The sequence below is a fragment of the Rhinichthys klamathensis genome, unplaced genomic scaffold (genome assembly GCF_029890125.1).
Source record: "Rhinichthys klamathensis goyatoka isolate OS25496 unplaced genomic scaffold, OSU_Roscu_1.1 h1tg000170l_1, whole genome shotgun sequence".
Lineage (NCBI taxonomy): Eukaryota > Metazoa > Chordata > Actinopteri > Cypriniformes > Leuciscidae > Rhinichthys > Rhinichthys klamathensis.
Window position 1 is genome coordinate 1,184,325 of NW_026606701.1, and position 23,857 is coordinate 1,208,181.

Below are 23,857 nucleotides of genomic sequence, written 5' to 3' on the forward strand. Positions count from 1 at the left end.
GCGTCTTTCCCACACTTACAACAAAAACTATGAAGCGGATCTCTGAAAACCCTGGATAAATTACCATACAAAGTTAGATAAAGATACACAACAGAGCAAAGAAACAAGAATACTGTAGCCATGATTAAAATGTTGGTACTCACAATCACATACACTCAAGTCCATTTGTTTCGGTCTCTTTTAGAGCGATGATTTTTGAGCGCTATTATAAAGGAAGCGGATTACAAACAGCATTTTTCTTGTGAGGCCGCACATACACACAGATCGACCCGCGTTTGTCCATAAACACAAGGTCGACATGCAAGGCATATGTAAAATACATCCCCCGATTTCAAATCAATACATTATTATAACACTTTTTAGGGCAGACAATTAAAAAAAGAGGGAACACCTGTAGCACTTTTTTGCATAATAGGGGTTAAAATAAAAAGTACACAAAGTGAATGCAGCAAAATAAAAGCCTAAATTTTAAAATGATAAAATTAGCTTTTGTATACAACTTAAAGCCACTTTGTTTTCACATTCTTAAGGACCGACACCTAATCGAGAGGAATTAGGCAAACCCCACAGAGAATTCTGGGATGGTTAGAGGAAGAAGAAGAAGAAGAAGAAGAAAAAAAAAAAAGAAAAAAAAAAGGTGACATTCCAAGAGATCTCATTTGTTCCTTTTACATCCTCTCTTTAAAATCCCTGGGATAAGATGCCGGGTTCCCAAAACGTGTTTGCTGGCTAGTTTAGACTTGATTTCTGAAGAACTGTCTGCATGTATCACGGCCAACGGTTGTGTTTTACACCCACCGGGCTTTAATCGTGTCCCTGCTGTTGTATATCCTGCCGCAGACTCACGGGTACATGCAACGCAGCATGCTTGTGCAGTTGAGCGCAGGGTCTCAGAACCGTTTGCATGGGGCGGAAATGGCCCATGGTCACTGTGGAGTATAGGTCATACGGTTACCATCTTCAGGTTTTATGGGCACATATGAGCATGGGCGGCCGGGGTGGGTTGCTTTTAGGCAGAATAAGGGGGTTTCTGGGCCAAACTATAGCTAACCCCAATGTTTGGATCGGGGTGGACGAGATAATGGGGACTGTGATTATACGAGTCAGCCATAATGAAAGGGGTTCATGAGGTGCCCTGTCTCTTTTGCTGCTGCGCTCGGATCAGCTCCAGTTGCTTCTTGCACTGCTGGTAGTAGGTGGACAGACTCTTGTTCTCCTCTAGGAGCTTCTTGTGCTCCTGAGCGAGGCGACATGCGTTCTGCTGATCCTTCTCGTCCTGGTCCAGTTCTGCTATCAGCTCTTTCCTGTAGAGATCAACAACAGACATCAAAGAAGGAGGGAAAATGGAGAGAAAACAAAGCATAGATCATATTAGGGCTATCAAAAGTAGTCTAGTTTATCTGGTATTGTTGGTTTAGGGTGTTTTCACATTTGGAGCATTTTTTTTGGAATCTGGTACGTTTTGACCCTTAGTTAAGGTTCGTTTAGCAATGTGTAACTAATAGTTTGGATAACAACAGTCATGGACATGGACAATGCCTGTTCCTATATAGACTGTTGTTTTTTGTACTCTGTGTAATATAATACAGTAGCTTTATCTTTATTGTACATGATTTTTTTAATGTATTTTTAAATGTCTACTTGAACAGATGATACTCCTGTTAGGTACCTCCAATGCTTCAAGCCCAAAGATGTGCATCTTTGTTCTATTGTTTTTAGGTTATTTGTACCAACCCTGTTTTCTTTTTTTATTTGTTTAATTAAAAGGATAGTCCATCCAAAGAGTTTCAGCCCTTGACTTCCATTGTATGGTCAAAAATATAATGGAAACCGAAACTGTTTGGTTACTATCATTCTTCAAAATATCTTCTTTTGTGCTCTGCAGAAGAAAGTCTGGCACTGAGATTTGGAACGACATGAGTCATTTTTGGGTTAACCATCACTTTAATTATTTCAAATTGTTTTTATTACTTTTCAGAAAGAGCAAAAAAGAATAGCATACAACTTACAAACAGAACATAAGTACATCATTTATTTTACCATAGCTTTTCCATATTTAAACCAATTTAAAAAAGAGGTGAATTAAAAAAAAATATTTTACTAACAAGAATAGGAATTTGAATATTTATAAATATTTAATATATTGCATATTTAACTTTTTATAATAAAGGAGTAACTTTTTATAAAGCATTAATTTTTGATGTGATATTAGAATTAGTATCAAGTAGTGTTCATTTTGTCAGCTATTTTTTTTTATTTAGTCTTAGTCCCAGTCCTGTCAAATGTACTTTTTAGTTTTTATATTTAGTCAACCTTGTCCTGTTTTAGTTTTTTTTACTTTTAGTCGACTAAATGTCTGGGCATTTTAGTCTGGTTTTAGTCAATGAAAACTTCACATTTTAAACTGCATAATAGTTAAACTGATAATAACGATTATTTTGTTCAAAATGATCACAATAAGTGTTGTTTTATAAGAATTTTATTTGTACATTATTGCACTTTCACCAATAAGCACAAGTCAAGAGAGTCAACTGATTCGCATGGTTTATTTGACCTTATTTAGTTTCTTGATTTATTATAAGCTTGTTTTACCAGTTTTATATACACTAGTGAAACAAGTAACCTCTCCATAAATCCATTCCAATAATTCCAAATTACATTGTTTTTCAAACATCAAAAACAACAGCAAAAAAAAAAAAAAAAAGACTATTGTAGTACAGATGTTGGTAAATTAATTTTTTTGGCAAACAATATAGTCAAGATCCATGTTTGGATTCATTACAGTTTATCACTGAGAAGGTTTGATCGCAGATTTAGTCGGTTTTTGAAGTTTATATTTTTTTAACTACATTTGTCTAATCTTTTCTTCGTGCATGTTGATATAGTCACAGTTATTGTTTAATAACCTTATTGTCATCTCGTCTTAGTCATGGTGAAAAAGCTCGTCAACAAACATTTTTCATCATAGATTTTGTTAACGAAATTAACACTAGTATCAAGGATTGTGAAATGTCAGTTTGATGGCATGGAAACCACAGTGTTATTTTAGTATTATTTATTATTACTATTATAGTTTATATTAATATTCTGAATTAGCTTTTATTTGTTGTATTTTCATTTTTATGTTCAATTTTTTGTCATTTTGTCATGTGCTTTTGTCATTTTCATTGGTTTTTCATATTACTATTTATTTTTTAATTCTGTTCGGTTTTAGTCTATCTTTCTAGTTAATGATGTTAGTGCTTCAACTAACTTATTTCAGTTAGATACCAAGGCAACAATTCTAAATGTCGTTAGTTTACGTTTTCATCTAATATTTCATTTCAGATTTTATTCAATTAATAAAGATTAATAAGATAATAACCCTGAGCCACCCTAGTTCCCATTGTCCATACTGATGATTTGATTCAGATCCCTCAGACTTACTTCCTCTGTATGAGAAGAGCGATCTCAGTCTGCACCTTCAGGTACTCCTGTGCCATCTTACAGTGCTGCTCAAACACTGCCATTGATTCTTTGGAGTTTGGACAGGGGGCTAGAGGCTGCAAACAAACACAGATTCATTCATCAAATGTCACCTTTTGGCTAATTAATCTGAAATGCAAAAGTGATATTTAAACCAGTCGTGGTCTGAAAGCCAAAAATATCAAAATGTCTCGCTCTTAATTTGCTGCCATGTATTTATAACTGAATTACACCATATAAATGTCATAAAAAGGCTGGTAAAACTGTAACCCAGACTTGATTTAATTAGAGGGCTGTTTTTAAATCTTGCGAATCTTTTCTTAGAGGAGTGACACCACAGCACCCTGGAAACAAAACCATCCACACCACAGATATAGACTAAACAGTTTCCATGCACGTGCAGTCATACTTCATTGTATTCAATCATTTCACATTTTCAGCTTATTTTTGGTGGACAAAATCATACCAAAATATTCATATCGTATTGGTCACATGAAGTGAAGTGTGTACCTGTAACTGATGGTCCAGAGTCAGGTAGGCCATGGGGATGGAGTTATCCGAGCCATTGGTGTCTACAAGAATGAGGAAAACCGTTTTAGTAAACATCCAAAAACCATGAATTGAGGACAGCAGATCTGAACTACTCCATCTGTATTTATTCACTGGTTATATATATTATTTTGATATGAAGAGTGAAGAAGCCCCTCTATGCAGAACAGCAAGTGTTTTTTTTTTTAGTTTGTTGAGTAATGCTGTTATAGTAAACTGTGGTAATCGGCAGAAAGAGAGTGAGAGTTGAGCAATAAATAGCCCAGTCTCATCTCAGTCCAGGACTGCCACGGTCAGACAGAAAAGCGTCCTAAATCATTGATGCCGCTTACGTAATGTCTGCAGCTCAGCCTGAGCCGTTAACTGTCACTGATATAGATTTACAAACACACGGAGGACGTGAACTTTGAGGTCACACTGAGGGAACATCAACAGTGTTCAGAAATATCTTTACAAAAATGTCACAATCTGCAATGTTGTAATTCCAAACATGTACAGGAGGCTCATAAAAATTGATCAACTATTATCCCAGCTTATTGGGTTATTATACATTTAGGGTGTACTCACACTAGGCACAGTTGCCTAGTACCGTGTCCTGGCACGATTGTCCCCCCTCCCCCTGCACTTAACGTTCTGGGCCGGAGCATGCACGATGCAACCTCTTGTTTTGAAGAAAACAGAAAGAAAAGCTCTTTCGCTAATAGACTGCCTAATAGATTTATAATTTATGCCGTGCAGCAATTTTTATTTGATTGTGCTGCACGTATCAGAAGATTATTACGGAGGCAGCTGACGTTGATGGAGGAATTTGCAGCTTTACTCGCAAACTCCAATTCCTGTTCAAAAATAAGGTGAGAACCAAACCCGTTATAAACCTAAATATACTCAATTTAATTTAATTAATTGAAAAGTGTACTGTCCAAATAGCAATAGAAGATGTTTGCTGTCGTAATGATGACAGTAGCACACACAAGAGTAGCTGTTCCGTGCTCCGGCGCGGTTAGCGATCACACTACATGCGTACCAGGCCCGAGCCCAACTGAACCATGCACACCATGTCAGAGCCCACCTCTTTCAAGCGGGCCAGGGACGGTTCAGCAAACCGCATCTGGGCACGGTATGATAACACTAGTCAAATAAACCAGATTTTGGGGGTCAAACATGCTCGGGCATGGTTCAGATGGCCTAGTGTGAGTACACCCGCCTTATACAATTAATTTTTAGATGTAGGTATGTGTTTGTGCATTTACACCGGTACAATTCTAAGTACCTCGTGTGTGAGCATGAGTGTGTGATGGTTTGAAGGAAAACTTTACCTGTCCTGTCTGGCGTAATCATCCTCACACTGGGGCTGGATGATCTGCTGTTGTTTCTGCTATCCTGTGATTGGTCAAACAATATGCCAATTATAAACTTGATAATAAAAGCTCAATTTTTTAATACTTTGGATTCCAAAATGCTGTTTTTGCACCCATCAAGAGCACTGCAGGAAGGAGATGCTACAGTTCCTCTCATAAAGGGAAAGTATTACCTTAATATTACCTCACTTTAAAGAAAGTATATAGCTGTTTACAATCACGTGATCATGAGTGCAAATCCTTACAAATCCTTTATGAACCCTGAGGTCATTTCTTGAAGATCTTACCTGGAATTTAATTGCTCTCACACACCCAGGGATATTTGGCAACAATCTTTACAGCTACAAAACCGTTCAAAAGTTTGGGGTCAGTGTTTGCCATTTATTCAGCAAGGTTGCATTGAACTGATTAAAAGTGATCAAATAATGTTATTAAAGATTTCTATTTTTTAACTTTCTATTTATCAGATAATTCTGGAAAAAAAAAGCCAGGTGATAAATAAACTTTTGGTTGAATCTAGACCCACAACACCTCAGTTTCCTATTATAAAACAGATCTTATGCCCTCTTTATTTTATTTGATAAACTATTGTTTTTATAAACTATTGCAGTCTAAAATGTAATTGTGAATATTGTTTGCCGCACCTAAACTCTTCCCAATTCTTCACACCACTGAAAGTATGAAATTGAAGCATCTTACCTGACTGGATTCTGTACCAATGGCAGGAAGATCCTGCACTGATCTGCGTCTATGAGGCTCACAGGTCGCTGCAAAAAGAGACGAGACAAGAGTAGACATAGAATCTGATAAGTCTTATTGGTAGTGCATGAGCTCTCGTCCAACGGCTGGAGCAAGAGGGTTGTGACACCCAGACAGCTGCACTGATTAAATCCCCAACTCACTACCATGACAGCATCTCCTCTAACGTGGCCGTCACGTGACCAAACCCCTCAAGAGGCCATCGCAACTCACACACACACTACACCAAAAACAGTAGACCACACCTACAGAATAACACAGGCAGCTTGGCCTGCATTAATTGGACAGCTCCTATCATGGTTTGATGAATGTTTTTGGGGTTTTGGGAGTTGATTAGTGTGTATTTATGGAAAATGAAGCAGCAATGATGATAGGAGCTGTACTCTTTTAAAAGATAACACAAGTTTACTAAAGAAAGCCTATTAACAAACACTCACACAAATCACTTTAAAGACGACTATATTGCAGGTAAAGCATCTAGAACAGCACTAGCAGAAATGAAAAGCAACCATTACCGATAGACTGGGACTTACTAAATATGATGTACTATATGTTACTATACATGTGCAAATGATTAGGTGGAATATTACAGGTTAATACAAATTAAGCTCTATGAACTTTATCTGTGGCAGACAATAGTAAAAATACACTTAAAGACTTAAAGTCTGTAGTGAAATAATAAAGCAAATAAAATGTAAAATAGAAACTGTTCACTGTTTTGAAAGTATAGTCTAACAATTTAACTGAACAGGTGTGACAGAATTGCTAACTACCCTGTGGTCTATGCAAAGTCGCATTCAATCTTTTACCTCATGTTATGCCTAGCTAAAAAAGTAAACCTGATTACTTTCACTTGAAATTCCTCTGAGGATATATGGAAGGAATGTGACCTATTTGTAAAGCAAAACTGCAACCAAAGCAGTTATGTTAGTAACATAACCATTTAGACAAGTAGCCCTACCTCAAAATTTTACTTAAATTGCAAATGCTTTCAAATAAATAAATAAATAAATAAAAGTAAACAAATACATTAATTTAAAAAATAGAAAAGGCCAGCTTCTACAAGGCTTCTATTGTACGTTTATCACTGTAAATGCATTTTGAAACATGAAGGACGAGTCAAAATTATTGTCTGTAGTCATCAGCTGCATCCCACAGATACTGTTCATAGATCCTAATTTGCATTTAACAAATAATATTCCTTTAATGTCTATGTAATCTCTCTTATACCACCAAATCAGCCTTCAAGCAAACAATGAAAGAAAAAAAATGTTACAACAAAAACGGTAGAAAAAAAACAATAATACTACTCTGATGAATATGGCCCTAACTCTTTTTATTAATAATGATAGTTACTGATGAGGTCAATTCCATGTCAAAATGATTATGAGAATAATAAAAATGATTGACAGGTTAACAGCATGCATGCAGGAGGGATACAATTCAAATGCCAATCAGATTTTCTCATTGTTACACCAAATTAATAACCTCTTCATCATGCAACTCCTGCTTTGAACTTTTTTTCCCCACTCCGCAATCCTTCAATTTCTCCATTTCCTTCAGCATTATTAGGGATGATGATGATAATAATAGCGATGACCCTAAATGTGAAGGAGATTTATCGCAACCACTGAATTAATGAACAAGTTAATGAACTTGTGTGTATGGAGGAGGGAAGATCAAAAAGCTGAGCATTTGGCGACATCCTTTCTGCAGGCGAAACAAGGACGAGCTAGTGTACGACCACTGAGAAAGAGAGAGGGAGAGAGAAAGAGAGACACACAAACACACATGCTGGCAGATCTTCTTTCACCTGCTACAAAGCCAAATGGGAAGACTGAGGGATGGCATATCAATCCACATCCCCATCTCCACCCTCATTCACCACGCATGCTTTAAAATCACTGCTTATGGGATTTTCATGATTATTTTTTTAACAGAATATATAAAAGGTGCCTCTAATGGTCAGAGGCAGATATGAGGATGGGGCGTGAAAATCATTACTTGCAGGACACCACAATCAAAAAAGCAAAGAGAGATGAGCAGGAGAGAGAAAGAAGAGATTGTAATGGGTGTTACTCTAGGGTCACTAACCACCGTCAAATCTGACACAACATTTTTTTGGTTGGGGGGGTGAAACTAGCTGTAAATATTACCCGGAAATAAGATTATTAAACTGTTGAGGGGTCGCCAACCTTTTATGCAAGTCATTTTTTAAGTTGTTCATTACTGGACTATTTCCCAGCATGAACAAATCAAGCCACACATCCTGACCAATTAATTTATTTGATTTTTCTAGTAATTTGTGAAGACTGCATATGGACCTTTTAAAAAAAATAATAGTAATAATGATTTTTACAGAGATTGCACTCAGAGTAATTTCAGGCCGGAGAAATTATTTTGAATCAAGAATAACTAGAAAAAATATATATTGGCTATAGAAATGTCCTTGCCCTTTTACATTTTTTAATTTCCATTACTTTTCCTGACACTTCTGAATGTTCCTGATTTCCAGCTTATCCAGGACCATGAGAACCTCTGTTGCACGTCTTGTGTTGATAACTTTAAAGGTACATTATGCAACTTTCTTTTGTTCAAAATGTAAAAAAATTTAATGAGTCAATACATCAATCCCTCTTCCAAACCGTGCTATAAACAACAAGACCTAGCGGGATGGTTTTCACGGGAAATTGCGTATGTCACTCGCCCGTGAGTGTCTCGTCATATCCATAAATAGAGAAAAGTTGCACCGGCTACTTTGACGCATGTATGGTGTGGAAGTGGCATAGGTTAGTTGTCACTAAAACACAGAACAGAAGAGAGTCTTCTGGCAAAAGAGAACGCGACCGAGCTCGTAATAAAACAAGAATCAACACTGGCTTGGCTTTTCGAAGATGGATTTGAAATGTTCTAAAAGCAATGCGGAGATGACATTTTTATTACTCAACAGGTCTATTAATAGGTATAGTTACAGTTAGCTTGAGTTTCTTTCCACCTAAACTGGTCATATCTCTTAAGCCTATTAGTGAATGCTTTACAAGCAGTGGGATACACACTCATCCGCAGTCACGGAGAGCCGAAGCAAAACCAAAACAATGCTGTTCTGCAAAACGCATGCAGTTGTGTAACCACTAGACGGCCAAAACCTACATGGTGTACCTTTAAAGTGCACCACCTCTTCTCTAAATTATGTGATTTTGAGTGTCACCATCATATTTTGTGTGGAATGTTTAGAATCATCTATTTAAAACACTGCACCCTGTAAATCTCATTAATACTTAAGTATTATTATAGTGCAGTATTATTAAGTTAAAAAAAAAATGAGCATATAAATTAAATCAATTACTTTATATAAACGGTTCATTAATTCACTGGATAGCAAACTTGTGCGATTTGTCTAATGGACCTTTGTGGTTCACCTGGAGTATATGGCTTAAATAATGTTCAAAACTAACCACAAGGTTACGACCCCTGATCAAGAGTGCAATCCACAGCAGCACAAATGCATGTGTACAGAAAATGTTCAGATGAGGATCTTACATTGTTCTTCTACTCTCCTTAAAATGAAAGTCAGGCTGACGGGGGATATATGACATTCAGGAGTAACAACCAATGCGTGCTTGTGCGTCACAGTGACGCCCTTCTCTGATTAGGAGCTGTTTGCTGGGAGCGCCTGGACTCCCGGTACCTGTGATGATGATCTTGGGAATGTCCAGAATGGTGCCATGTGATGCCGTTTTACGGTGACCTCGCTTATATTGTGGACGTGCTGCAAAAACACACATACAGACACGCGCATGTAGCGACCAACACAGGCATGCAGACAATGTGTGTACTGAGACAGAGAAAGAGAGAAAGAGTGTGGTGCAGACATCAAAGCAGACTGGGTAAGGGACGTCACTCCAATCTTCAGCTGCATTAAGACATACATGCAACATATATACACACATACATACAGACACGTACACGTAGCACATACATCCGTGCATTGGCAGGAAGCCTGATGAACTAGTGACTGCAGAAGGACAGATCAAAGGAGGGATGGAGATGCCATGCAGCTCTTTGTGTCTGATGTGTGTTTGGGCGCACTGACTGAGGTCAGCGGTACACTGGGTACTAGTGTACACACTATTCAGCCAGTGCAAGTACAGAAAAGTGAAGTCAATGTCTATAAAAGGGACATTGTTAGTGGTGTATATTCTTAGTTAACATATCAACCTGAGGAGAAAATTGACAATAGGAATAGAAAAGTGTACATTTACAAATATATCAATATGTGTCTACAGCAAGAGAGAAAAAAAAACTCCATGTTAAATAAGATCAAATGATGTATAAACTGTAAAATGTCATTGTATCGCAAGGAATTTCTGGGTAGGTATGAAACTTTATGACAGGTGTTGAGGAAACATGTTACCTGCGGGAGCAAAGGGTAATCTGTGCTCCAGTTCGGAGAGATCGGCACTCATTCGTTTGCTGTCGGATGAAGCCAGACAATGTGACCTGCCAGAAAGACTCTCTACGCTGCTGCCTCTGGAGAGGGGGTGGCCAGGCCGTAAGGGGTCGCCCTGAAACGCACACAAACACGGATTCCCCTTTTGAGCTTTCTTAGAGGACAGAGTCTTTGTGTGGTGGTGTAGACTGTTGATGCGTTACCTTTGGTTTATATGGGAACTTGATGGTGTCGTTGCTGCCAGGGGAGTTGGTGTGCTCCATGTTGATGTCGTTCTTGTTGCTGGTACATGTGTAGTCTATATATGAGCCTGGATTAAAGAGATATGGCATTTTAATGTGAATTCAGAACACATTTCCACATACACTGCTGTTCAAAAGTTTGGGCTCTGTACATTTCTAATGTTTTTGTAAGAAGTCTCTTATGCTCACCAAGGCTGCATTTGATCAAAAATACAGTAAAAATTATTGCAATTTAAAATATTTAAAATGTAATTCATTCCTGTAATGAAAGTCTTCAGTGTCACACAATCCTTCAGAAATCATTGCAATATTCTGATTTGCTTCTCAAGTAACATTTCCTATTATTATCAGCGTTGAAAACAGTTTGATATTTTTGTGAAAACTGTGATACTTCTTTTCTACGATTCTTTGATGAATAGAAAGTTCAAATGAACGGCATTTATTTTAAATAGTAAAGGCTTTCAAAAAAACTAAAAACAACAAAAAACCTCACTGACTCTAAACTTTTGAACGGTATTTTGACTGTCTGGAAGAATTTAATCTAAACCATTTGTTTCCCATCCACACCATAAGAAAATGATTTGAATAAAATAAAATGAACCAGCCATGAACAGGTATTTATTATTCAAGCCTATTTTGTTATTCTGTACCTGTGCTGGCGGCAGAGTTACTCTGGCCTTCATCTGAATACTGATATGGGTACTGAAGAGGCTCTTCTGATCCTGGGAAATACTAGAGGGGGGGGGAGAGAGGGATCAGACTGAAGAGGCAGATTTAGACGCAAAATAAGACAGCCAGGGACATTGGAATAATTTGCCAGGCATGCTGGCGGTGTGGCGTTACCCTCATGAGGTGGCTCATAATCTTCACTATCTCCTCCATGGAAGGCCGCTGCGATGGGTCTTTGGACCAGCAACGATTCATCAGACTCTCTATGGGCTTCGGTAAGTTCTTAATGAGAGGTGGTCGCGTGCCTACAGAGAGACAGATGACTGAAGCTTCTAATCTTGAACCTAGACGATCTCAGCAGATTCTCATCATGACAAGAAGTCTTGAATGAGGCACAAACAAGCGCACATAAAACTCACCGCGGTGCACAGCCCACATGATGCGGAAAGCAGGGCCACCAATTTCATCGAAGGGCTTCCGCCGTGTGATCACCTCCCAGAGAATGATACCCCAACTGAACACGTCACACTTCTCACTGTAGTTACTGCCTGCAACACACATACAGAGAGTAATCACCTACATGTAACAATTTCCTGAATAAGGTCCACATTCTGGTTATATGATCCAAAGCTATTGTCACTACTAAACCACACAATTCTGTGAAAGAATTATTATTGTATTATTATAATTGTATTAAAGTTTTTATAATACTTAAGTAAGGAATGCCATTGACATGGATGTGTTAACTTGTGAATTACGCTACCGTTCAAAGTTTGTTCAAATTAATACTTTGTTACAAAGTACAAAAGATTGTGTTCCAAAAGATTTAAATTTCAAATAAATGCTGTTCTTTTGAAAATTGTATTCAAAGAATTCTGAAAAAATTGAGCAGCACAGCCGTTTTCAACATTGACAATAATAAAAAGAAATGTTTCTTGACCAGCAAATCAGTATATTAGAATGAATTCTGAAGGATCATGTGACACTGAAGACGGGTAAAGATGCAGAAAATTCAGCTTTGCCATCATTTTAAAATATAATCAAATAAAAAGAACAGTTATGTTAAATTGTACTAATAATTCTCAATACAAACACATACTACCATTTTACTGTACTTTTGATCAAATAAATGCAGCCTTATTGAGCATAAGAGACTTCTTTCAAAAAAAATTTTTTTTTATTCTTACAAACCCTTAACTTTTGAATGGAAGTGTGTGATATAAACTTCTAAACATTTGATGGACAGGACATAGCACTAAAACACAAATAATAAATGTGTCCCTTTTACAGGGTTCCTGCACACTTTTGAAAGTCAAATTTAAGGCTTTTTAAGACCTTTTTAAGACCTGAAGAAATCAAAATTAATACCGTACATTAGGGCTGTGCAGTATTGACAAAAATATATCTTGATATTTTCAACGTTTTGTTGATAATAATTAAATTATATTTTACTGATTGTGTTTTTGTGCTGGTGCCATGGCTGGTTTAGGTCTGTTGTTGACAGCTGACTCACGAAGATATTCATATTTTTCATATTCTATGCAGTGGTCAGTTCACAGCAGTGACAGAAATTAATATTTTAATTAAGGGGCAATATTTGCCACCTTAAATTGATTTTTTTCAGGGGCATTTTCACCTATATATGGACATTTTTTCTAAACTTATTTAGAGTTTTGCATCACCTTTAATGTCAAATACTATCATTCAAATTAAATTATACAGTAATTATACAATAATACTTAATTATATAATAATCATACAGTACCACTGTTACAGTCAAATTAAATCATTCAATCAAAATCCATCTTTGCAGTACAGAGGTGACAGAAGCGGCATCAGAAGTGGCATTAATTTATTTACACTCCATTTACAACTGCATAAATAAAGCTATGAGATATATATTTTTTAAATCAATATTCAATATTTAAATATGAAATGATTTCTAATTTTAACATTTTATTTAAAGGGTACTTTAAATATGAAACCGCAGCGGCAAATCACTGTCTTAATAAGTGAGTTGAGGGAGTCATTCATTCAACCGATTCGTTCAAACGGCTGATTCATTCGGGAAAGAAGCAAGTGATTCGTTCAAAACGCGGATTTCAGTCAAGAAATCATCGCTGTGTTGCATTGAGACTCTGCTACGCTTTCATTTTGAAATTATAGTCGGCGAAATAAAGGGAAAACAAACAATACTGACAATATTGTGTCTAAAAAGTAACTCAATGTTAACTTATTGTTAATTTAACTGTTGTATAACATAAATATCACAATTGGAACTGTGCACGGGAAAACGGCACTCTTTCTGATGTGAAATTCTAATATAAGAACATAATATGATATAAATATAAGACAAAAACTAACTTGGGGACATAACAGTTACACTGCACACAGCACGCAGTGAAAGCACGAGAGACAAATGCTATGCCAGCTCGCAGTGCCTCGTACATTGTTAAAACAATGATTACAATATCATAAAAGACAATACACATCGCACACCATACGCACATAAAGAATGAACTTACAACTGAACTGACATTTACGACCTTTCTTCTCCTTCTCTCCTCTCGCGTGCAGGAGACAGTTATGCTGCCGCGACTCACGAGTGACGCGAAATGTCACGTGAACTAGCAAATCCACAAAGATAGAATAATAAATAAATAAAAATACGTACGCTTATTAGATGGTTTTAATTTGGAAAGCTTTTAGATATGTCTAAGTCAAAGTGTCATCTAAAATTTAAGACCTTTCATTAGTAAAAATAAGACTTTATAAGACTTTTTATGGCCTTAAATTTTAAAAATCTAATTTAAGACTTTAAGGATCCGCGGGAACCCTGTTTTAAATAAAAAATATAATTCTTCTAGTATAATTTAAGAAAACTGTATTTTTCAGAAAAATTATTTTGAATTATCTGTCCACAACACAAGGTGTGCACCAACACTAAAAAGAAATATTTTATATAGTTTCCTTTTATTGTTAGTTTTGTGTGGTGGATAAACAATGAAATGTCCTTATATGTGACATATCATTTTTATATAATTATAGATGTTTAATTAATACAATAAAATATAGACTTAAATTAATTTGGTAAATAATTCATTCTTCTACGTTATGGTTGATATTTGCGTCGAGCTGCCCAAAATAACAACATAGAAGCAAATGGTACCACACACCATAAAAAAATGAAAGCTATTTCCCCAAATCTCATTTTCTGCCGTCCAAGGTTGCGGAGCCTTTATCTTGTCGCCCCTATTTTGAACAGATGAGCTAATTTCCACTCATGCTGCCCTGGAGAGCCTTAATTGCTGCTCTTATTATTCTTAAATTACAGCGCCTCGCACCAGTATGTCTTTACGCTGCCTTGCTCTGGTCTTCTGATAATACTGTTGTCAGCGTGGCAAATGAGGAGCGCGGCGTCTCCTCTGCTGCCAGTGCTAGTGGAGTAATAACATGGGATTTCTGATCCTCCCTAAACAAACAAGATAACAACATGATCCTAATTGATGTTTCCTCCGACTCCCCTGACAGCCAAGTGCCCCTGAATGTGTTTGGTAAAATTGAAACCCATTAGCGGTTGATTGCAAACGAATGCATTAAATTATAATGATTTCATCCATCATATGGACCAGGAGCGTCCAGTGACTCTGGTTTTAGGGAAATATTTGTACGAGGGTTAGTGAAGCCTGAAGTGGCAAATGAGAAGACAAGTAATAAGAAAGACTGGTGAAAAGGAGAATCGGAAGTCAGTTTTGATCTTCTGATACAATCAAAAACAAGCCAATGATAAGCCAGTGACTGTTCAAACATGAACAAAAGTTCTTGGAAAGCTCCTGAAACTTGCCTTCAAACACCTCTGGGGCCATCCAGGCTGCGCTTCCCTTGTTGTTAGTCATGTGTGTCTGGATGTCACATGCTGTCCCGAAGTCACAGATCTTCAGTACAGTACCTCCAGCAACCAGAAGCAGACTATGAGGAAAAACAATATACAAAAAAGATTAACAGAGATGTCTCCAAGAAGAAAAACAAAGCAAATTCATTTTACAGAAAACATTTTTAGGCATCATGGGAGTACAATGGCAAGATTGCATTACCTAATTAGTGTTTTAGTCAGTTTAGCATTCCCATTCATTGAAATGCCAGCTGCAATAAAGTGCACAACCTGATTACTAACATTTTATTGCACTTTAAATATTGTTGGCTTTTGCATTATAAATTGCTTGCGATGTCCCTCATTTGTAAGTTGCTTTGAATAACTCATTAAATGTAATTTCATGTGACTAATTAGTTTGAAGCCACAGGAAATTGTGGCACCAAAACAACATGTACATTCCCGACCCCATCCTGCTAGTGTATGCCAACTTAAAAGATTGTATTCGGTTAATCAGCAAGTAAATTCACAAGGTTTCAGGACAGAGACAAAGCCTTTTGGGTAGTGGTGCACGATATATCGGCCGCCGAGGTCAATTTTTTACACATCGGTATCGTTCCGATGTCAAAATAGGGCCGATGTGAACAGGCAGATAATCATTCCTGTGTATTTGACGTATGTGTGGATGTGAGTGTGGGGGCGGGGATGTTTGTTTTTTCACGAGCGCATACATTAGGAGCATAAGTCCTGTCAGTTTAAACATCAAGCGCAAGAAGACTGGAACTTGCGCGCTGTTTTCTGTCAGCCTTAAGTCCAATTTATACTTCTGCGTCGACCTCCCGCCGTAGCTACGTCGTAGGCTGTGTGTAGCGCGCGTACCCTTCGGCGTACACCTCTCAACGCGTCAATTCTACGCAGACGCAAGCGCTGTGATTGGCCTGTCAGAACCGCTCACTCGGGTTTCACATGCTCCCTCTGCATGTGTAATTTCGCATCAACGACGCAGAAGTATAAATGAAAACCAACGCGTAGTCTATAGCGTAGAGGCTCCGGCGTAGGTCCGACGCAGAAGTATTAATCAGCCTTTACAGACTCGTAAACCCGAGGGAGCGGTTCTAGCACGTCAGGGTACGCCGAAGGGTACGCGCGCTACACACAGCCTACGACGTAGCTACGGCGGGAGGTCGACACAGAAGTATAAATTGGACAATTTATTCTTTTGAATTTTCAGCATCATTCTAATATGCTAATTTGCAGCACAAGTTTTTCTTATTTTATTTATTATCAATGTTGAAAACAGTTGTGCTGCTTAATATTTTTGTGGAAACAGTGATGCATTTTTAATCAGGATTCTTTATTGAATAGAAAGTTGAAAAAATATTTTGCAACCTGGTAAATGTTTTTACTGTCACTTTTCTTGATCAATTTAATGCATCCCTGATGAATAAAAGTATTAATTTCTTTCAAAAAAATACAATGGTAGTAAATGGTACTTGAATGGCAGAGTACATCTTGAAGGTTGAAGACCAGAGAAAGTAAAAGTGTGTGTGTGCGCCTTAATGCTTAATCAAGAATTCCATCATGGGAACATTAACAGAGCACATATTTTTAAAATACACTTCAGTTGGCAATAATTTGAGCAGAAATACAGGTAGGTATACACAGATGGCAGTTAACCAGTTACCAACTGTGCTTTAGTCCAATTAAACACAGTTAAAGCACTTGTGAACTGTTCATGGGGGTTTGATGCCAACTTTAGTGAGCTGTAATTTATCAAAAGTTAGTAATAACCCAGTTCTTCCAGAGAACTTCATTCTAGGTGTCTGGGAGAGAAGCCAGCTGACCATTTCCATGGTGTGCTGCCAGGGATTTTTACAAACAGTGCCTCATAAATAACCAGCCCTGGCCTGGACAACACCATACGCTGCCATGTTGTAAGTAATGCAGGGTAAGACTCCGAACATACGTCCTCCGACACCTGGACTGGACAGCATTTATTTACTGCGACGGCAGTCCTGAATGATCCAGTAATGTTTCCACCATCATCAGTCAGAAAACAGTCAGCAGGGCTCCAGACTAACTTTTCCAGTGGTTGCACTGGTGCTACCAACTTTCTCAGTTGGTCGCACCAGCATATGATTTGGTCGCACTTTTTTTTTTTTGCTACATGCCATGGGATTAATCAATGCATGCTGATGAATAGTGGTCTTAATCTGCATACCATAGTTTTACACTGATGTAAAAAGACTGACAGTGACAAGACCTCATGTTAGCAAAATGTTTTAATTTTTTAACTATCAAATCAAAATATTCTCAAAAAAACTATTAAAAAGTTAAAAGATGACTGAAATCATAGTATTTAATTAAATTTTTGGTGAGATTTTATGGTGAGATTACTACATTTTATTTAATTAAATGCATTTATGATGAAATTCATTGTCATGTCAATTTGTGCTCATTTTGACCACGAACTACCGGTATGCGCTGTCACTTTAATTTAGCGCGTGCAGCACAGCAGAAATAGACTCGGTGCGTAAACGATCTCTGCACTGCTACTAGGGATGGGACGGTATGAAAATTTCATATCACGATTATAGTGACCAAAGTTATCACGATTATCAATATTATCACGGTTTTGTTAAAATGAGATGGAAATGTTAAAAAAGAACTGATGCTCACCCTGAAAACATTTGAAAATCAACAAACAAAAAATACAATTAGCAGGCTAGCAGCTATATGCACTTTTTTAAGCATAAACATTATATTAACATTAACATAGAGCCCTGAGAGTGAGAGGTAGTGCAGGTTTTAATGAACCCGTCATTAAACCCTATCATTAATAATGATAATAACACTTATGGATGTGTGTATGACTGAATATTATTATTATTAATAAATAATAAATCGCTTTCTCTCTCACACACACTCACACGCACGCACGCACACACACTTTAAATGAACAAAATTTGTTGGTTGGGTCAGGGTGACTAAACTACTGGAATACTTATAATGACTGTTGTAAATAGCAACGCACTACACAGCGCACATCCATGTCTCGGATCACCGTGGACGCAATCTCTGGTTTCATTCAAATGTGTATGTCTTGCGTCTCAGTTTTGATTGTATTGAAAATTAAATCAGAGTAATTTAGTATTAATACTACTAAAATATTGTTGAAGTGATCACATTTACTTTACGATTGATTTGGACACTGTAACTTGTATAATGGATTTATAAACCGGCAAGATTTAAAAACATTAAGTTAATCACAATTCAATAATTCACGTCCCTGAAATTATTTCTGTGGTAAAAAATAAAAAATAAAACTGTAATAAGTTTACTATGAATGAATACAATACATTATCCCTTAAATGTCACCCTTAATAGTTTGAATATGTTCATTCGTCTTGGCTCAAATCCACTTGCTGTAAAACTTTTCTCTTCGCGGAAGCTTTGCAATAATTACAAGTGAGATAATGAAATAATTCATCTCCAATAAATTTGTCTAATTATTTACCCAAGTTAGTTGTGCTATTAAGGTAAAAATTAACTCAGTGGGTGGTTGTCACGTAACGTTAGATGACTTAGCAGATTTGACGTGTTTCCCCCTTTTGGAGCGACTTTCCTCTTGCAAGATTTGCAGACAGGGTGCCCATCCTCGATTAAATTGCCCTCGGGACTCTTGTAATAGCCAAAATACGACCATACCTCCGATTTTGTCCTCTTGGATGGCTGAAAAATCTCCTGTGCGCTGTCACTGCCTTCCGCCATGTCTTCTCGCGCAAAAAAACAACATTGCATCTGCGCACCTGCTCGCGCTTGCGCCAGACTGATTCTGGCTGGACAGGATTTACCGCGAGTTTTCAAAATCACGATAATCAAACACGGTTTTAATGATAATTAAATTTTAAAAGATAATACTAACCGCCAGGACATTTTATCGTGGTTTATCGTGAAACCGGTAATCGTCCCATCCCTAACTGCTACGCACCGCTCCTGGAACGGATGCAGTGTGAAAATACCGTGTCAGGCTACACAAATATTGATCTTGACATTGTTAGCCTCTTGTCTTTTTTACATGTCGTACACTGTACACTTAACTTACACTTTTTATGACTTAATTCCTAATTGGCGGGTTTCACCATCAGTGTGCAATGCGCGTGACGTGTACGTTCGTTAATAAATAAACTGCAAGTGTCTTGCGGAAGAACATTGTTGCCGGAGCTACTTCTCTCCATTAATGTCTATGGCGAGTCACGCAGGCACTAGGCAACTCCGCAGCCGAGCCGACCCCGGGATAAAATAGTCCGAATATAAACACTTATTATAGGCGTACCGTAGTGATTCAGGATAAGTCAAAAACACAGTTTGGAAAATGGATTCATGATGTACTCGTTTTGAACATACGGACTGCAGCAGCTGCTGATACAATGGCGTTCTGTTGCGCATGCGTGAATTTAACTGAGTACATGACCATGCACTCGCACAAATGCGACCACATAAAATTTTAACTCGCACATTCTCAAAAAATGGTCGCAGTCTGGAACCCTGGTCAGCACATGTATGAGTTTACACCTGGTGTTAATCTCAGGTGATTAGATCGCAAATGGTCAGGCAAGACTTAATGTAACCAGGTACATTTCAAACCCTTATCTTTGAATTAAACGGTAAGGGAGTACTTATATGACAAGGACTAAATTTAACAATTCTCATGGGGGTTCCAGTGACATGAGGCAAGACAGTGTGATGAGAGAAATGATGGAGGAGCATACTTGGGAGGTTTGAGGTCCCTGTGAATGAGAGCCTTTGGTTTCATTCCGTGGAGATACGAGACCCCCTGTGAACACTGCAGGCACCAGCTCATGGCATGAGATGCAGTGTAGTGAGGGAGAGGCTCTGCACCGTGCAACACTGTCAAAACAGAATACAGTCATAAATACAAGCAAACATATATGAGATATCAATCATTTGCTCACTTGTGCAACAGCTCATGTGCTTGGACACTGAATAGAACTTTAGCACTTGCTGCTACTATAGGCCAGGGATTAGGGATACATTTGGAACCTTTTTTGAAATGCAAAGTTCCATGGAATCAAAGAACGTGTAAAACTGGATTGCAAAAAATACTGCACCAGACAAATCTGTTGTGATACTCTAAGTATGTATGCAAATTTGTATATATATACACACTGAAGAGTATTTTCACATTTCTGTAAATTAATTCTACAACAGAACAAAGAAAATATCTGATTTGTCTAAGTACACCAACTGGAGGCAAAATACTAAAGTGACCAATCTAATTTTATTTTATTCCATTTTATAACTGGAAACCCAATGCCAGCCTTAAAACTTGTAGGCAAAACTTTTAACAAGCCAAAGTGATTTTTCAGAGTGTGGTTTGGCCTCACACCAGTAGTTTTTAAATAATTAAGTCAGAGATGTCTAGACCAGTGGCCTTTTCAAAAAAGTGTTGCAAAGTAACTTATAATAAAATTACTTACCATTATACAATGAACCACCCTCTGCATATTCCATCACCAGACATACCTGCAGTAAGATCATTAACCTTGTTACATGTTTCTAATCACAGGAACCAAAAAAAAGATTGGATCATAGCAACACATCCGAATCAAGTTTCACGATCATGATCAAAATCCACTCAATACCAACATGTAGAGACTTACAGGGTTACTGCAGGAACCATAGAGCTTCACAATGTTGGGATGATTTACACGAGACAACTGGCGAAGCTGGATAGAGAGAATGGAGAATTAGACCAAATGTCTGTTTAATCAGTACATGCACGGTTTATGTTTCTGACTACAGTAGTTACTAACGTGAACAAATTAAACAATATGACAGTACCTCAACAATGAAGGCATTTCTCTCTGATTCACTTTCTATAGTCTTGATGGCCACATCTCTGCCTTTCCACTTGGCCTTGCACACGACACCAAACGCCCCTCTGCCCACCACCTACAAAACACACATGTATGAGAAGAACATCACACAGAATGAAGGTACACATTCACAAACTCACAGCACCGAAAAGTGTTCAAAACAAACCTAACATAAAACTCAGAAACTGAGAAATGACAGAGAACCACATCTAGAACAGTGCAAAAGTGTTTTATAAAAAAAAATAATGGCAGAGACTTATTTCAGTAGAACACACTTTGTAGACCATAAAACACACTGTGGCTTGACAAAACCAATGAAAAACAAAATAATGAAGTTAAAAATAGAGATTAGGTATAGTGTGATACAATGTCAAGTGCCCTAGTTATAGTAACTTACAGCTATCACGGTAACGTTAATGTTTGCAGGACATTTCCACACAATTGTCAGCGTGTTAATTAACTTTATCACTTGCATATCATGTCACTCACCTCTTCCACCTCAATATCAGCATATTCTATCTCCTCAAACGGGTACATAGGCGGTGTTTCCAGCATATCGGCGGAGGGCATTGACATCGCTAGCTCGCTAGCCAGCTAATCATTAAAACACAAACAACCGATTTTACAGTCTTAAAACTTCACAACCGAACCGTTTCAGAATAAAAACGGTAACGTTAGCTGAAGCGTCACCCTTTCCTTCGACGCGGCCTGCATTACACAAATATAGGTATATGTTAAATCACTTTAAAAACTAGTTTAGCGGCTAACGAGCTAACCTGAGTGTCAATCTAATCCGTTAGCCAGGCGGCTAAGAGGCTCCGATTAAAGTATGTCAGACATGCCAAACGACGGTAAATGTTGTCATTCAGATAGGGAATACGCCCTAGGTTCTCTGACAAATACAGTTAAGGGTGTCCCATCGACATAAAAGCGCTGGCTGTGTGTGTTAGCGTTAGGCCGCTTGCTGGCTCGCGCTGGATCTCCCCTCCGCGCAGCGCTCACTCCACACCGACGCTACCGCTCCGCACATCGGCCTCTCTACGTGCCCGAAAATACCGCTCGATAAAACCTGCTTTACGTGTCCCGTTGCCCAGGACAAAGCATCCGAGCCATCGGATGCGGGGCTAGAACTTTACAGCTCACTCCTCCATGGGCTCGTTTGTTTTTCTTGTTTTCTGTGGGGGTTGTTTAAGCTCCAGGAAGTGTGCGCTCTCTTGTATTGTGCCCCCTCTAGTCCATGCCAACTGAAATGTCTCCAAGATTGGAGTCAAGCAAGGCCTGCCAGAATCATTTCCAGTCGTTATAACAGAGGATTCGTCTTGATTTTAATATTTATCTGGATGTGTATTCCTATAGAGATTAAGAAACGGATCAGTTTTAATATCCTGATTGAGTAGCATCCTTACTGCACCAGGTAACTTCAGTTGCATGGAGGCCAACCGAACAGAAATACATGTCATACTTATTTTTCTCTGAATAATGAAAAACTGTCATTTTATGTTTGAATCTGTTATGTATTAATCAGGATGTTTAAAGATAAATGTCTATGTTTGGGTTCAACTGCTTCCATTTGCTCAAAAAAATATTTTTTTCTTTTCCTCTCACTCAACACTTTCAGGTATTTATTCATAAAATTGGGAGAAATATTTATTATAAATATTGACAAGATTATTAAAAATATCTAGAATTCACATCAATTAAGGAATGAATTTCCAAAATGATTTTCAGCTCTTTAATTGTCACCACATTTATGTAATCTGTCAGCATTGACAAAATGATATTTTGCACATCACAGTCACACATAGGCTATATTAAATGTTAAAGCAATGGAAATTATCTAAAAATCCTAAACAGTTTCTTATATGGCAGAGTTGATATGTCATGATTGTGACAGAAAATATAAAGAACAATTGCTTAAAATTATATTAGAAATCTAAAACTCACCTGAGCCTGTGCGACGTTTGAACTCATAGCAAGTAAAATATGGAAAAAGAGCAGTCAGGAAGAAGGCTGACTTAAATATTATCAGATTTTATACATATCTAATGGTGTTGACACAAAGTATGACACAGCTTTGAAACCTGACAAATAAGGCAAGTTTTTTTTAAATTAGCCTCATCCTTTTGTCAGGACATAGTATTTTTTGTTAAAGACTTTATACAGTTTTGTCAACAACATTGTGAACATCTCTCGTTGTGAATCAGTGGTTGGGCCTGTAACAGCCCTTATCTGAAATACAGACCTATTTATTATTAAAAGGTGTGGAAAACTATTGTGAATGATGCTTAATTTGACCTAAAGTGGCTTTACATGACCAGTGTCAGTAATGAGGTTCTTCTCTATGCCTATAGGTTTCATAGGGGAAATAGTTTGATCAAGACCTCACCGCTGGCTTTTTGGGAAATAATCATAATTTTATAGGTAAGTGACCACACCACATCAACATCTCAATTCAGTATGTTATTGTTGATTCCTACTGTATGTCTGGGGACTTTATTTATGCTGGTGTTTGTATAATTGTGTAAATTGTTGTCCCTTGTACTAACACCTGTCTAAAAATCCTTTGTGATCCCCACCCGTGTATTTGTACAGTG

General features: G+C 37.6%; 1 protein-coding gene across 2 annotated transcripts; it reads right to left on the bottom strand.

Annotated features, from left to right (window-relative positions):
- Positions 1–724: 724 nt before the first annotated feature.
- On the bottom strand, positions 725–22,521 carry map3k7 (mitogen-activated protein kinase kinase kinase 7). 2 transcript variants are annotated; one of them, XM_056259863.1, is made up of 17 exons: positions 21,753–22,521; positions 21,229–21,339; positions 21,048–21,113; positions 20,865–20,910; positions 20,136–20,274; positions 15,333–15,461; positions 11,912–12,036; positions 11,667–11,797; positions 11,474–11,555; positions 10,785–10,891; positions 10,546–10,696; positions 9,820–9,900; positions 6,072–6,139; positions 5,331–5,394; positions 3,976–4,037; positions 3,427–3,542; positions 725–1,304 (listed from the first exon to the last, which is right to left on the bottom strand). In XM_056259863.1, the coding sequence occupies exons 1-17, from the start codon at positions 21,837–21,839 to the stop codon at positions 1,124–1,126; spliced, it is 1,746 nt and encodes a 581-aa protein (XP_056115838.1). In that variant the 5' UTR covers positions 21,840–22,521; the 3' UTR covers positions 725–1,123. The 2 variants fall into 2 exon arrangements, with proteins under 2 accessions (XP_056115838.1, XP_056115839.1); XM_056259864.1 differs by lacking the exon at positions 9,820–9,900 and having other exon boundaries at positions 21,753–22,520.
- Between the last annotated feature and the right edge of the window lie 1,336 nt (positions 22,522–23,857).